The following is a 13,409-nucleotide window of genomic DNA, read 5'->3' as shown; positions in this document are numbered from 1 at the left end:
AAGAAGAGAGTCACTAAATATTTTTTAAAGTTGAAGATATTTCAGTTGACATACACTTACAAGGGAAGAATGTAATAATGTTGCTCTGGGATTTAATTTCAAAGTAATATTTGGCATCTGCCTTTTGGGCTACATTGAAGATGTTTCTTGTTCTCGTCCTTGTTATTTTAATGTGGTTGTAGTTTGTAAAATATGTTTGGAGTTATTATTACAAAGCAGTTGTGATGAGAGATTGACATTTCTCTTATTTTAAAGCAAATTTATGAAGCACAGAATACTAATTCCTTCAAGCAAAATTACTTTGTTATTTGTGGCTTGCAATTATGTAATCAAATCAGATTATCTTGGGTTGGGACTAATTATTTCGTTTTGCTGATTGCCTTCTATTTTTCCTTTTGTTTAAACTCAGAGGTATTTCCTACATAAGGAGTACTGGAGAAGGATACAAAAGAGGAGCACATCATTGATTTTAAAGCAAAGAATATGGATTCAAAGCAAGGGGGTGCAGATTTATCTCCAGATCTATCTCTGTATGATCTCTTTCACAAGTTAAAATTTTCAACTCCATAATAAATTTATATAGAAAATACAAATATCCATGTTGCCAGTTTGTTTTGGCTATATCTGTTTACACTCCTGTTCCATGCCTTAAATGCAAGCCTAATTGAATTTGCTCAACTTGTCTGAAATTTAACAGCTTTAGTAACAGATTTGTGTGTTTCAATCTTAAATGCTGAACTGCAAGTAAAAAAAGTCTTGAGTTTTCAACAAATTATTCTGTTCAGTTGGATTCCAACAGTTTTTTTATGGAAGGTTATTATAATTGACTTCTATTTGGTTGATTTCTGATCATGATTTTGCAGTCCAAAGGAGGCATACAAAGATCCTGATGATGGTAGGCAACGGTTTTTGCTGGAATTGGAATTTATACAGTGCCTTGCCAATCCAACTTACATACATTGTAAGAAGCCACTGAGTTGTGCATAAAATATATGGATTTCTGTGATAGGATAGAAAACTAGACATTTCCTCACAATGAATAAATTAAAAGAAGGAAATAGCTTTATGCTTGTGGCAACAATTGGTGAGACATTACTATCCATGTTTTTTTTAATTTTCGGCTTTCATGGTTGTTCCTTTTTTGAATATAGTAAAGATTGCTATTGATCAGAATCCATTGTGGCCAATTCTGTATTGTGCATTTTCATCCTTTGTGTATGTTGAATTCAATTTGAAGGTAGTTCTTGATTTTTTTTAAATGCCAAGAAATATTACTATAGGAAAGTGTGTGCTTGTGCTAGTGATTTCTTTTCTGTTTGCCTCCATTCAAAGTGCTATAAAAATCACGATGAATTGTTCTTCCATTTTCTTACATTCGTCCATTTTGAATATTTGAAAGAGTTTTGTTTGGAAGTAAAAGTTCAGAGTTTTCTCCCATCTCTTTTTTTTCCTTTTTCTTTCAAGGCTCTTTTTAAGTTTGTTACAAATATTTCTAAGTGAGGATGTTTTTTCCTTTTAGATTTGGCTCAGAATCGTTACTTTGATGACGAGGCATTCATTGGTTACTTAAAATATCTGCAGTATTGGCAGCGTCCGGAGTATGTAAAATTCATTATGTAATTCCTCTTTCCTTATCCGATGCACAATTAATACCAGATGTGACTATTTGTGTTCAGGTGCTGCCTTTTTTAAACACTAAAATGTTTTGATAGCTGATTGGCATTTTTGATTCATTCATGTGATGCATTCTTCTGTCGTCTTTGACCATGGGTATAGACTAATAGTAGTGATTATAACTTATTTTTGTGTATTTACAGGTACCCTCATTGTCTGTTTTTCCTTGAGCTTCTGCAAAATGCTAATTTCCGAAATGCAATGGCACATCCACAAAACAAGGTGCTTTTTATACTCTCTATAAGCATTGTTTTGCAAATAAGCATCAATTGTTTAAAACTTTGCAAGAGCTGAATTGAACTAAAGATGGATAATTCCAATTTCAGTTTCTTAAGGCTTTCATTCAAGTCGGAGGATCTGGAAAAAATGTACTTTGAAATGATAAATTTAGTTATCCTTGACTCTCTTTTTGTTTTGTAGGTCTGCTCCTTTTTGTTTTCTATTTGTGTGTGATGCTAGATCAATGTTTTGGCCTTATGGAGTACTTGACAGTCTCAATTGGTATTTATTACTATGGTATCTATTTTGTGATGCTAGAGCAAATAAGAGAGATTTCTAACTTGATAAATTTATGTGCCAAGGAGGGGTTACACTTTCGCTTGATTTTTCAAGCCCTGAACTTGTGTATCTTCTGGTTCACCCTCCCAGACCATAACCCAGTCACGTTTTTGGTTTAGTAGTGGAACTGATTATTTGATCCAATTTCCATTGAGGAAAGGGGTATATGCCTGGAGGCTGGCTTTCAGATGGATCAATGCCAGCAGAATTTTATGCAGTTGCTTTTGATTTCTCCATCTCCAAATATACATTGTTTATGGTTGAGGCCACTCTTCCAGATTATCAGGCAATCAAATTCTTGATTGTATAGGGAACTGATACCCGTTGTGTCTTATATTGTAGATTCTATATTTTCCACCTGAACAACCTGTATTATTTTTGAAATAATTTTACTGTGTAAACATTCGATTTTCCTAGAGGTTATGACAAATAAGTCATGACCATTGGTAGGAGCACTGTTTGATCAATGTATAGAGAAATACAGGAAGTTAATAAGCTGCTATAGAACCACCCTTCTGGTGATGAATCCTATATATGGCCCATTAAGTGCAGATGCTTGGTTAAGATATCCAAAGTTTTGTGCAGGCTCATATTCAATTTGTTGCTTAAGGTCGATTCCTAACTGTTGCACAAATTCTGCAATGCCTATGTTGACCAAATAAACAACCACACACATCAAGAGCATTAAGTTGGAGATTCTTCGCTATGTAGCTACGTTGTTAAGTCAATTCGGGTACTGAAAAGCTATCTATTCTATGACCATAGGCTCTCCTTAAAACATTTGCTCCTGAATAACCCAGTTTTATTCAAAATTTCAAAAGGATCTAGAAATTAATTTCATAACATAGAATTATTAGGTAGATATAAGAATATTAGTGATGTTGCCGCATTAAGAACCTCATTTCTTAGAGGTTATTGTTATCACTTAAAATTGCACCCTTTGTTGGAGCTAGTTGGACATTCAAATGACTTAGAGAAAATGATTTCAAGGTATGAAATCTTATAGATGAGATCATATCTCCAGAGACGGCTATTTGCATGTGTTGATCCAACCCAACTTAAATTAACCCTTAAATCCTAATCTTATCTATTGATTTGCTAGGGAAAAGGGATAGAAGGATTGCAAAAAAGGTAAAGAAGGTGATGTGGTAAGGTTTAAAAAAGTTTCTCCTGCACATGATAGCATGGAGGACCAACACAATCACTCACAAGTCTCCTTTTAACAGCTCCTACATGTAGGTAAAAGAATTTTTGTAGATACCTAGAGGGATAAGATGCATGGCTAATATTTGCAATTCATTTATACACAACATATATGTGCAAAGATCAGTAATTTTATTTGTGTATGAAGGTAAAAGAAGTTAACATATATTACGATAATAGATAGTTTCTATTATCTCTGTTTAGTATCTAATGGTTATCTATTGTAATCTTCTGTAAATATTAGAATGTTTCTAATATTTAGTTTTTGTTTCTAGAATAGAATGTTTCTATTCATTAGTTCGCTGTAGATAACTGGTAGTTTTCTCTTAGCTAGAATAGAAAGTTTCTATTCTTTGCGATCCTTTCCTAAGGAAACATCGTTCCATTCTTTTGTATATATAGACCTCTTGTCTCTGTTAATAACAAGCAAATATTTTCCAATTACTTTGTAATATGGTATCAGAGCGAATACTCTAAATGTTTTCGAAAATAATTATAATTTCTTGGTTGAAATTATCTTTCTTTTAGTTTCAAGATTATTTGCATGCATATTTGCTTTCAACTCTCTCTATAATCCGACTAGGGTTTTCTTACTGAGAGATCTGAAATTTGCTGACTTCTGGTTCGGTTCTACAACCCATTTCTGTCCAGATCCGTGTGTTGTTTATGCACATTTCTGCCATTTTTTGTGATTTTTTTTGCAGCAGAGCCGTTTTTGTTCAAAACCCGAAGTTTCGGGCTCGGAATTTTTTTCTAATGCTAGATTCTTGGTGGGTTTTTTGAGATCTCAATCGGGTTGTCATTTGATTTTTCTAAGTGCCTTGATTTTTGTGCCTTAATTTTTGAGCTAGTCAATCCAAAAACCGACAACATATTCTTTTTGGGTTTTTCGAGCTCTCTTTTGGGTCATCTTTCAAAATTTTTGGGTCTTCCTTTTTTTGCCTCGAAGAATGTGCCTTCATTGATTTTCACACTTTTTCACTAGAAAATGTGCTATGGCATCTTTGATTAATATTTTGCTCGAGGGAAATTAGAAGTTCAATGGTCGCCATCATGGCACATGGAAACAACGGATGCTAACCATCTTTGAATGTTGCAACAGCAATAAGATGGTTATGGTTCACATCAGTCTAACTTCAAAAGGCTCCGAGAAAAAGAACATTCAATGCAACTATTGTCACAAGTGTGGGCACATGAAGGTTGAATGTCGGAAGCACTTAGCTGCCCTATCTAAGCAATTTGGTTTGCAACCCACAATGAACAATGCGGAGCACCTTGAGTAGACAAGATTTGCCCTTTACGCTTTTTGATAGCTTCGTACTCTAGATAGATTAGCCATTAAGGGAGGGTATTACGATAATAGATAGTTTCTATTATCTCTGTTTTGTATCTAATGGTTATCTATTGTAATCTTCTGTAAATATTAGAATGTTTCTAATATTTATTTTTCTGTTTCTAGAATATTATGTTTCTATTCTTTAGTTAGCTGTAGATAACTGTTAGTTTTCTCTTAGCTAGAATAGAAAATAGTTTCTATTATTTCTGTTTAGTATCTAATGGTTATCTATTGTAATATTCTGTAAATATTAGAATGTTTCTAGTATTCAGTTTTCTGTTTCTAGAATATAATGTTTCTATTCTTTAGTTAGCTGTAGATAACTGTTAGTTTTCTCTTAGCTAGAATAGAAAGTTTCTATTCTTTATGATCGTTTCCTATGGAAACATCGTTCTATTCTTTTGTATATATAGACCTCTTGGTCTTTGTTAATAACAAGCAAATAATTTCCAATTACTTCTTAATAACATATAGGAACTAAGAAGAGTTAAACAAAGGCAATTTTATCGATTTAGAGTCATGTAGTGTGTTTACAATAACAAAGTTGTAGAGCATTGAAACCTTTGGAAGGAAGCCAAAGGAAGAACCAACACATTGAAGAACACATGGTAGGCTAGAGAAACCTTAGCAAATGAAATGTAGAAATGTGTCTGCATCTGATTTGATTGATTAGGCATGGATAACCATGTTTTCATTAATGGTTTGTCAATAGATCAATCAGCCAAGAAATTTGCTGAAAATGCAACTTGGAAAATAACGTTTTAGAGAAGAAATTATTGTAGCATTAAATAGGGTACATATGGGTGTTGTCTATTCACCTTGCACTTCTTTTGTCTTTTAATATGGGTGATTCTTGTAGTAGTATGATATTACCAAAACTATACATTTATATTGCATGTCTATCATGAGCACACACACACACAAATATAAATTTGTTGTTTTTAATTTGCTGATTTTCTAGGGGTTGTTCTAATGTATTTTATATGTTATTGTTTTGGGCTGAGGAGAGAGGTCTTACCCACATATCCCTCCATTTGCACCTCTTTTTATGAATGCCCCCCTTTACAAATCTGTCTTTTCATCAATTTAATTATATTACATCTTTTCTAGGTCATCCCTTCGGCTATATTGCATCTCTTCATGATTGGTTTTATTGATTATGCCTCTTGGAGGTTAGCTAGATTGTACTGCTTCGCTAATTAAATTAACTTTTATTATTAGGAGCTTCAATTAGGGTATTTGTTGTTTAGTTAAGGGAGTTGTTACCTTTGTGAGTCAGCCACTATGGTTATATCCTAAGTCAAATTCGAATTCAAGTTTGTCGAGCATAAAATTCAGAAGAAATTCGGCAAGGGTAAAAATTTGGAAAAAATTGACATTGAATTTCTACTTATATAAATTTATTTATTTTTCAATATAGTTTGGCACTGATAAATAATTAAACTAAATAACTAATTTTTATTTTTAAATAATAATATTATTATTAATAATTGTTGATCGATAAACGACTATTGCCAAATTTTATTAATTATTAAGAATGTTACAATCTTTTATTAGCCCTGTTCAAGGTATGGGCACAAGGGAAAAAAGAACCGGGAAGAAAACCCCTAGTCTTCCTTGGGACCAAAGTCCTGTATACAAAGGGAGGGAGTTCTTCAATACAAATAAATAAGGGCATACCCTTGGTGTACAATGCCATAAAGTTATAAACCTATGACAGAGGTGGTACACCACCTGTACTAGTGCCTCCAAATGATGTCTTGAGCTGGCATACCAGTTCTTACAAAAGTGCCCAAGAGTGGGAGCACCACTAATACCTATCAGATTGGAAGTTGTATTGAGAAATTGATACAATGGGAGAGCAAGAGCGAGCAATTTCAAGAGCTTCATGGGAAATGCTCCCCTACAACCATAACAACATGAATAGGCACCATATATTATGGGAAGGGGAGGGTTAAAAGGTCCCCTTGCCCAAATCCAAATGGACGAATTTATATAATCAGAGAAACATAAAATGAAAGCATTAGAGATATAATATGGAATGGAGTAAAGCATGGAATGCTAATAAACTATAAGAAAGCATGTTGAAGATGAGGGATAGAGATAGCCCTGCAAAAATGAGATCCTCTACAATGTCAAAAAAAGAGGAATAGGAAAAGGAGATAGTCTCATACAAGTCTCACGCAGGAGCTCTAAAGCGTAAGTGGTGGAGGGTGGACATGAATACTCCCACTCCAAAACCAAGGAGGGGAAATGGACGTAGAAGAACCAGAGAAGAATTTGTGGGCTTTGAGGGGCTCACACTATTCCAATACATTCTCCATTCCCCTCACTTGCGAAGCTCTATGGGGAGTGAGAGTAAGGGGCCTCTAACCCCTTATGCTTTGAGATCTAACAAGATGAGATTGAAGCCCAGATAATGCCTGCTATCAATTTGGAGGAAAGTAAAGAGCCAAGCATTATATCACCACGAGTGCGCATAAAATTATAATGCTTATGGTGGGGCCAAAAGAGCATACAGCCACAAAAACTACAAAGATTCCCCTAGCCAATGCAAATCAAGACCATATTTATCCATAGCCAATAACCATCAAAGGGCCCCACATCAAAACCAAGTTTATACAGAGGCCGAAACTATGATAAACCATATTTAAACTAATAACAGATATAGGAATGCCAAGGCCATGGAGAATCCTTGACTGAGTTATCAAACATAATAAAATACCCCAATGACAAAGGGGCTGATAATTTTCAAAGAGTGCTCAGAGGCATAAGGGAAGGGAATAATGGGTACGAAAGCCACATCAACCTTTCAGGAGGGGTAGGTGAAGGAAGAAGTAAGGGAGGGGATAAAATAGAGGTCAATTCTACCCATATCCAAAAGCCATCCAATAGCCAACTTGTGGGGAAAGCTGAAAGGTCCCAATCAAAATGGGCTATAGAGGGTTTCGCTTATCACCATACCCCTTGTCTGAAGAGGCTAACAAAGGAGGAAAATCATTGTGATCAAGTTTTAAATGATATAGACCAAAATTACAAAAAGGAGTAACGATAAACTGATACTCTAAGCACATTATTCCTCATCGAAGGAGGAATTGACTTCCAAATAGCTGTCCCCCACATGGTCTTATTTGAGGAACCAGTCGATCCCACGCCACTCAGGAGGTTGGCAAATTTGCATGACCTAAAGCAGGAACTACCAATTTAGGCGAATGGAAGGGATGCAATCGTTGAAGGCACGAACATTCTGGATAATGAGGATTGGAAATACTTCCACTGGCCTATCAGTAATGTCAAAATCACTCCTCTTAGGGATGCTTAGATTTTGATCAATATTCTCCAGGATGAGCCCAACTTTTATAGCCAACGGTGGTTTGAAAAGAGCATTACAAAGTTCCAAAATGGACCTCTTATCACCGCCAACATGGAGAAGGGTAGCCATAAACATGGCTATAATTTCTGCATTAGATTTCGCCCTCTCTTGGAGAAGAGAAATTCATCCCACACAATTTTTCTAATCGCTCTATTCACTAGATAGTGCAGAGAGTTGAGCATTAGCAAGATTCACCAATCAGAGATATGGCCCTAGAATTGGAGAAGCCTATTGCCTGTTTTCATGCGAATATTGGTAACCATGGCTTAAGTTGCCAAATGAGGAGCCTTCTGGACAACTAAACCGGCAATGAATTACCCAACAAAGACAGGTAATAAATACCACAAGAGTACTAAAAACTGAGCAAGTTAAATTGAAACCAAAGGAGTCCATAAAATCAGTAATCCCATAAAATGAGGTACCAAGCAAGTTGTTATGGTAGTAAAGATAATAAAAGCATCATGATTACTATGCGTGCTTAAATAAAAGGTGGGGAATGACATTAGAAGTCTATAAGGGGAGTAAGGAGCTAAAAATAAACAACTACATCAAAATTTAAGTAATAAATGAAGGGGCTATACGAAGGACCTACCATATTTGGAGGACCAACACATAACTAAAGTGGGAGAAGGGAGAGTCAAGGGGGTTAAGATGGCTCAAAAATGTGGGAGCCATCTACGCCTAGGTTGGCAAGGGAATCCATTTGGGAGTTGCCTTCTCTAAAGATGCGAGTAATAATATAGAGGAAGAAGAAATCAAGTAAAACTAAAGCTCTATCCAATCTAGTATTTAAAGACCAATTGGGGGAAGACTTCTTCCTAAGGGCATTAAGGATAATCTGAGAATCACCTTCGATGATAATATTTTTGATACCAAGCTTATTACAAAGAGAAAGGCCTTCCACCAAAGCTTCTAGTTCCGCTATATTATTGGAGGCCAGTTAATAGGTTTGGCAATTCTCCCACAAACCTTACCATTCTAATCATGAATGATGCAACTGATACTAGCAATTTCACCTCTAGAGGCCCCATCGAAGTTAAGTTTATACGACTCAAGAGGAGGGGGAGACCAAGAGGAATCTTTCCTAAGTTGCTTTGAGTAGTTACCTCTCGGGCCTACACACTAAGGATTGATAAGACCACACCATTCTTTCTTCATCCATGCATCCCAGTCAGAAAATAGACCTTCAGGTTGAGGAATAGATCTCAATTTGTTATTGATGTTCTTCACTATGCTGGCCTCAATTTTATTACAGAGAGTCTAGAGACATGGCACTACCTTTGAATATTCTTCTTATTTCGTTCTTTTCAAATTTCCTATAAAAGAATAGCAGGGGAGGATGAGTGAGTCATAGGAGCTCTTATGGGTTTTACAAGGCCAAGCTTGGAGATGACTCTTGAGAGTATTAGGTAGGGGCATTTGATAATGGATTTTTTTACACAACCAGACCCAACATTTATGGGCATAGGGACAGCAAAAGGTGATCCACTGATTCCTCACTTTGATTGCAGAGGCAACATCTGGATGGACCATAGAAGCCTAGCCTCTTAAACAATTCTGCTGTGAGGATTCTTTTTTGACCATGCCAACTTTGGGGAGGCCAAACTTGTTCCAGCAAAGGTCCAGAGGGAGAGAAGAGAGGGAAAGGTTGTTATGGTGAACTAGAGAATTGCAACCCTCCTTAACACTGTAGTGTGCTGATTTTGCCTTGGTCCATGCTAATGAATCCTCTTTTGCCTTGGGAAAGATTTGCCAATGAGAGAGCAGAGACTGGAAAACCTCTTTTTCTTCATTTGCCAAAGCAGTATTCTCGAGGGATCTCCACTTCCGTTGGATATGGGGATTATTATTATTAGAGTGTTATGTAATTGCTCAATTGGTCCCCGCAAGATGCTTTTAGCGTGTTGATGGTGTGAAGGGAGTCTTACTGTTTAAAGGAGGGTAGCCTCCCCAGGAGTCATCCCAGAACAAAACTGATTGACCATTGCCCACAACCCATGTGAGGTATTCTGCGATTAAGTGTCTGTTTTCTAACATAAAGTTCCATACTCTGGATCCCCTGGGATGGGGTTCAGTCTGGAGTATGCTAGTTGAATCGTTGGGATTGAGATGTTTATGGGAAATAATCTTTGCTGATTTCCTATTACTTTCTTTATAAAGTTTCCAAATTAATTTTACACCAAAAGCCTTACTCTGCCATTGTAAGTTTCCAACTCCCAATCCTCCATTTAAGACCGTTTTGCAGATATTGCCCCATTTAACAAGGGCCAACTTTTTATTCTGCGAGGTTCCTTGCCAATAAAAGGTTCAATATTTTTTTTCAAGATCATCTTTAGCCTTGGAGGTAAGAGGAAGGCAAGACATTTGATAAGCTTGGAGGGCAGAGAGAACGGATTTGATCATTGTTAAGCGTCATGCACTGGATAGCCACTTTGTTTTCCATTTGTTCATCTTGGAATCCACCTTTAAAGATGTGTGATCCTAGAGTTTAGAGGTTCGAGTTCCTGTGTCCAGTGGCATGCCTAGATACTTACAGGGGAATGCTCCTTTTCTGAAGTTTAAGATATTGCAGATTTTGTCTTCAATAATTGGATCTGTGTTGATGAAAAAGACTTTTGATTTGTTTGCATTAACCATCTGCCCAAAGGCTGCCATATACAAGTCTAGGTTGGCTTTTATAGCTTGAGCCTCTCTTACTAAGCTTTGCCTTGGAAGAATCGTATCATCAACAAATTGTTGGTGGGTGACATTGTCCACCCCCTCAGTGACCTTAACTCCTTGAATTAGTCCATTCTGTTGAGAAGCTTTGGTTAGTCTACAATATGCTTCAACCATGATTACAAATAGAAAAAGAGAAATGGGATCACCTTGCCTAATACCTCTAGAAATACTGAAGAAACCCTCAGAAGCCTCATTAAGAAGGACTGAGATATTGGGGTGGAAATACACGAAAATATCAGATTGATCTATTGTTTGGAAAAACCAAAGGCTTCCATACATTTACATAAGAATCTCCAATCTAGTTTATCATAGGCTTTTTGTATATCAAGCTTAACTAGCATACACTGAGATTTGCTTTTTTGGACCGAATGAATGCTTTCTTGAATGATAAGAGCACCCCTCATGATAGATTTACCTGGAATAAAGTCAGTCTGTTCATGTGAGATGATGGTTGGGATAATGTTTTTAACATGTTTGTAAGAATTTTAGTGACCAGTTCATAAATTGTGTTACACAGAGCTATGGGTCTATAGTCTTCAGGGAGGATGGCATCTGATTTTTTGGGGATGAGGGCAAGGAAAGTATGACTGATTTCCTTGAGAAGGTTGCCAGAGTTTCTGCAACCTTCTAAAGCATCCCACAACTTGTCTCCTAAGAAATACCAACGTTTTTGGAAGAAGTTGGCTTGAAGAACATCTGGCCCAGGGGCTTTATCTGATTGCATTTGGAAGAGGGCTGCTTTAACTTCTTCCTTGGTGAATTATTTATTAAGCTCGGAGTTATGTTCTCTAGTAATGAGTCTAGGAATATGGGTCAGCAACTGTCTTTGGGCTGATATGTCCGAGGTGTCCCAGTTATTAAGAGCGTTGTTAAAGTAGTTGATGAATTCATTTGCCACATTGGCCAGATCATCCAGAGTGATCCCCTGAATATTATTGATCTTAGTGATTCTATTAAGGTAGTTCCGGGCCTTGGTGTTGTAGTGAAAAAATTTGGTATTCTTGTCTCCTAATTTTTTCAAAGTTTCCTGGGATTTTCGCTTCCAAAAGATCTTCTCTTTAGCCAATAAGTCAACATGTTTATTCATTAACAACTTTTCTTGGAAATAGTCATCATTGTCCTTTCCATAAGCTTGAATCTTCTCATTGAGGTCTTATATATCTGACTCCACCCGAGCCAATTCTTCAAAAATATTGTTGAAATAAGATTTATTCTAATCTTTAATTCTGATTTTGAGATGTTTGAGTTTGGAAACAAAGATATACATCTTGGATCCCTGAAATGACTTCGTTCCACCAGGATTCTAATAGCGAGAGAAACTCTTTGTCAAGGAACCACATGTTCTCAAATTTGAATGGGGATCTATTAGTTCTGATGGGATCAGCAGTGTTCAAGTAAATAGGGAAGTGGTCTGAGCCAGAAGCATGATGGGCTCCCATTGAGAGTACATAGTTGAAAAGTGAAATGTCACCATGAAAGAGGAACCTGTCTAGTTTCTTAGCAATAAAGTCAGTTCTAGATCTTCTAGTACTCCACGTATAAGGATCGTTAGGAGCAAAGAGATCCATTAGGTTATTGATAGAAATCCAATTTGTGAAGTCTATAGCAGCCTGACTAAGGGTTCTCACTATTGGGAATATGTCTCAACCTTGATGTCATATTTCTATTTCACTTGTAATTCTTAAATTGTCATATGTGATTGTGACAACTTGTAAAATAAGAAAGTAATGATTAAAATTTAAAATACTAAAAGCAACTATGACAATGGGAAAGATAAGAAACCTTATCTTATTGATAGTGGGAAAGCCACTATGACAATTGGAAAGATAGGACACCATATCTTATTGATAGTTGGCAGCCACTATGACAATGCGGAAGATAAGATATCTTATCTTATTGATAGTTGGCAGCCACTATGACAATGAGGAAATGTCATATTTCTATTACACTTGTAATTATCTTAAATTGTCATATGTGATTGTGACAACTTGTAAAATAAGAAAGTAATGATTCAAATTTAAAATACTAAAAGCAACTATGACAATGGGAAAGATAAGAAACCTTATCTTATTGATAGTGGGAAAGCCACTATGGGGAAGATAAGATATCTTATCTTATTGATAGTTGGCAGCCACTATGACAATGGAGAAGATAAGACACCTTATCTTATTGATAGTGGGCAAACCACTATGACAAATGGAGAAGTTAAGATATCTTATTGATAGTGGACAAGCCACAATGACAATGAGGAAGATAAGATACCTTATTGATATTTGGCAGCCACTATGACAATGGAGAAGATAAGACACCTTATCTTATTGATAGTGGGCAAGCCACTATGACAATGGGCAAGATAAGATACCTTATCTTATTGATAGTGGGCAAGCCACTATGACAATGAAGAAGATAAGATGCCTTATCTTAGTGGATTGAGAAATCATTCTTTAAATGATTTATGGTTTCTCTCATGGCTATATATGCAGTGCTTGAATTTGTAGCAATTGAGAAACTTAAAGCAAGTTAAGGCAATGCAAGAATGTAGCA

The 13,409-nt window shown here is 36.2% G+C and overlaps 1 protein-coding gene across 5 annotated transcripts in view; it reads left to right on the top strand.

The window, feature by feature from the left end:
* MED31 (SOH1 family protein) overlaps window positions 1-13,409 on the top strand; it is a 37,980-nt gene that overhangs the window by 15,107 nt on the left and 9,464 nt on the right. For 4 of the 5 annotated variants that reach the window (XM_089824044.1, XM_089824038.1, XM_089824051.1 and 1 more), the window contains 4 exons: window positions 410-530; window positions 864-961; window positions 1,520-1,616; window positions 1,818-1,896. In XM_089824044.1, coding sequence (XP_089680170.1) covers window positions 484-530; window positions 864-961; window positions 1,520-1,616; window positions 1,818-1,896 — 321 coding nt within the window. In that variant the 5' untranslated portion in view covers window positions 410-483. The remainder of the gene's footprint in view (window positions 1-409; window positions 531-863; window positions 962-1,519; window positions 1,617-1,817; window positions 1,897-13,409) is intronic. The other variant, XM_089824058.1, reaches the window with a different exon arrangement.

This window comes from Cupressus sempervirens, chromosome 1 (genome assembly GCF_028749045.1).
Source record: "Cupressus sempervirens isolate cs-2001-9-10 chromosome 1, ASM2874904v1, whole genome shotgun sequence".
In the NCBI taxonomy this organism is placed as follows: domain Eukaryota; kingdom Viridiplantae; phylum Streptophyta; class Pinopsida; order Cupressales; family Cupressaceae; genus Cupressus; species Cupressus sempervirens.
Note: the sequence above shows the minus strand (reverse complement) of the source record. Positions and strands in the feature narration are given on the sequence as shown.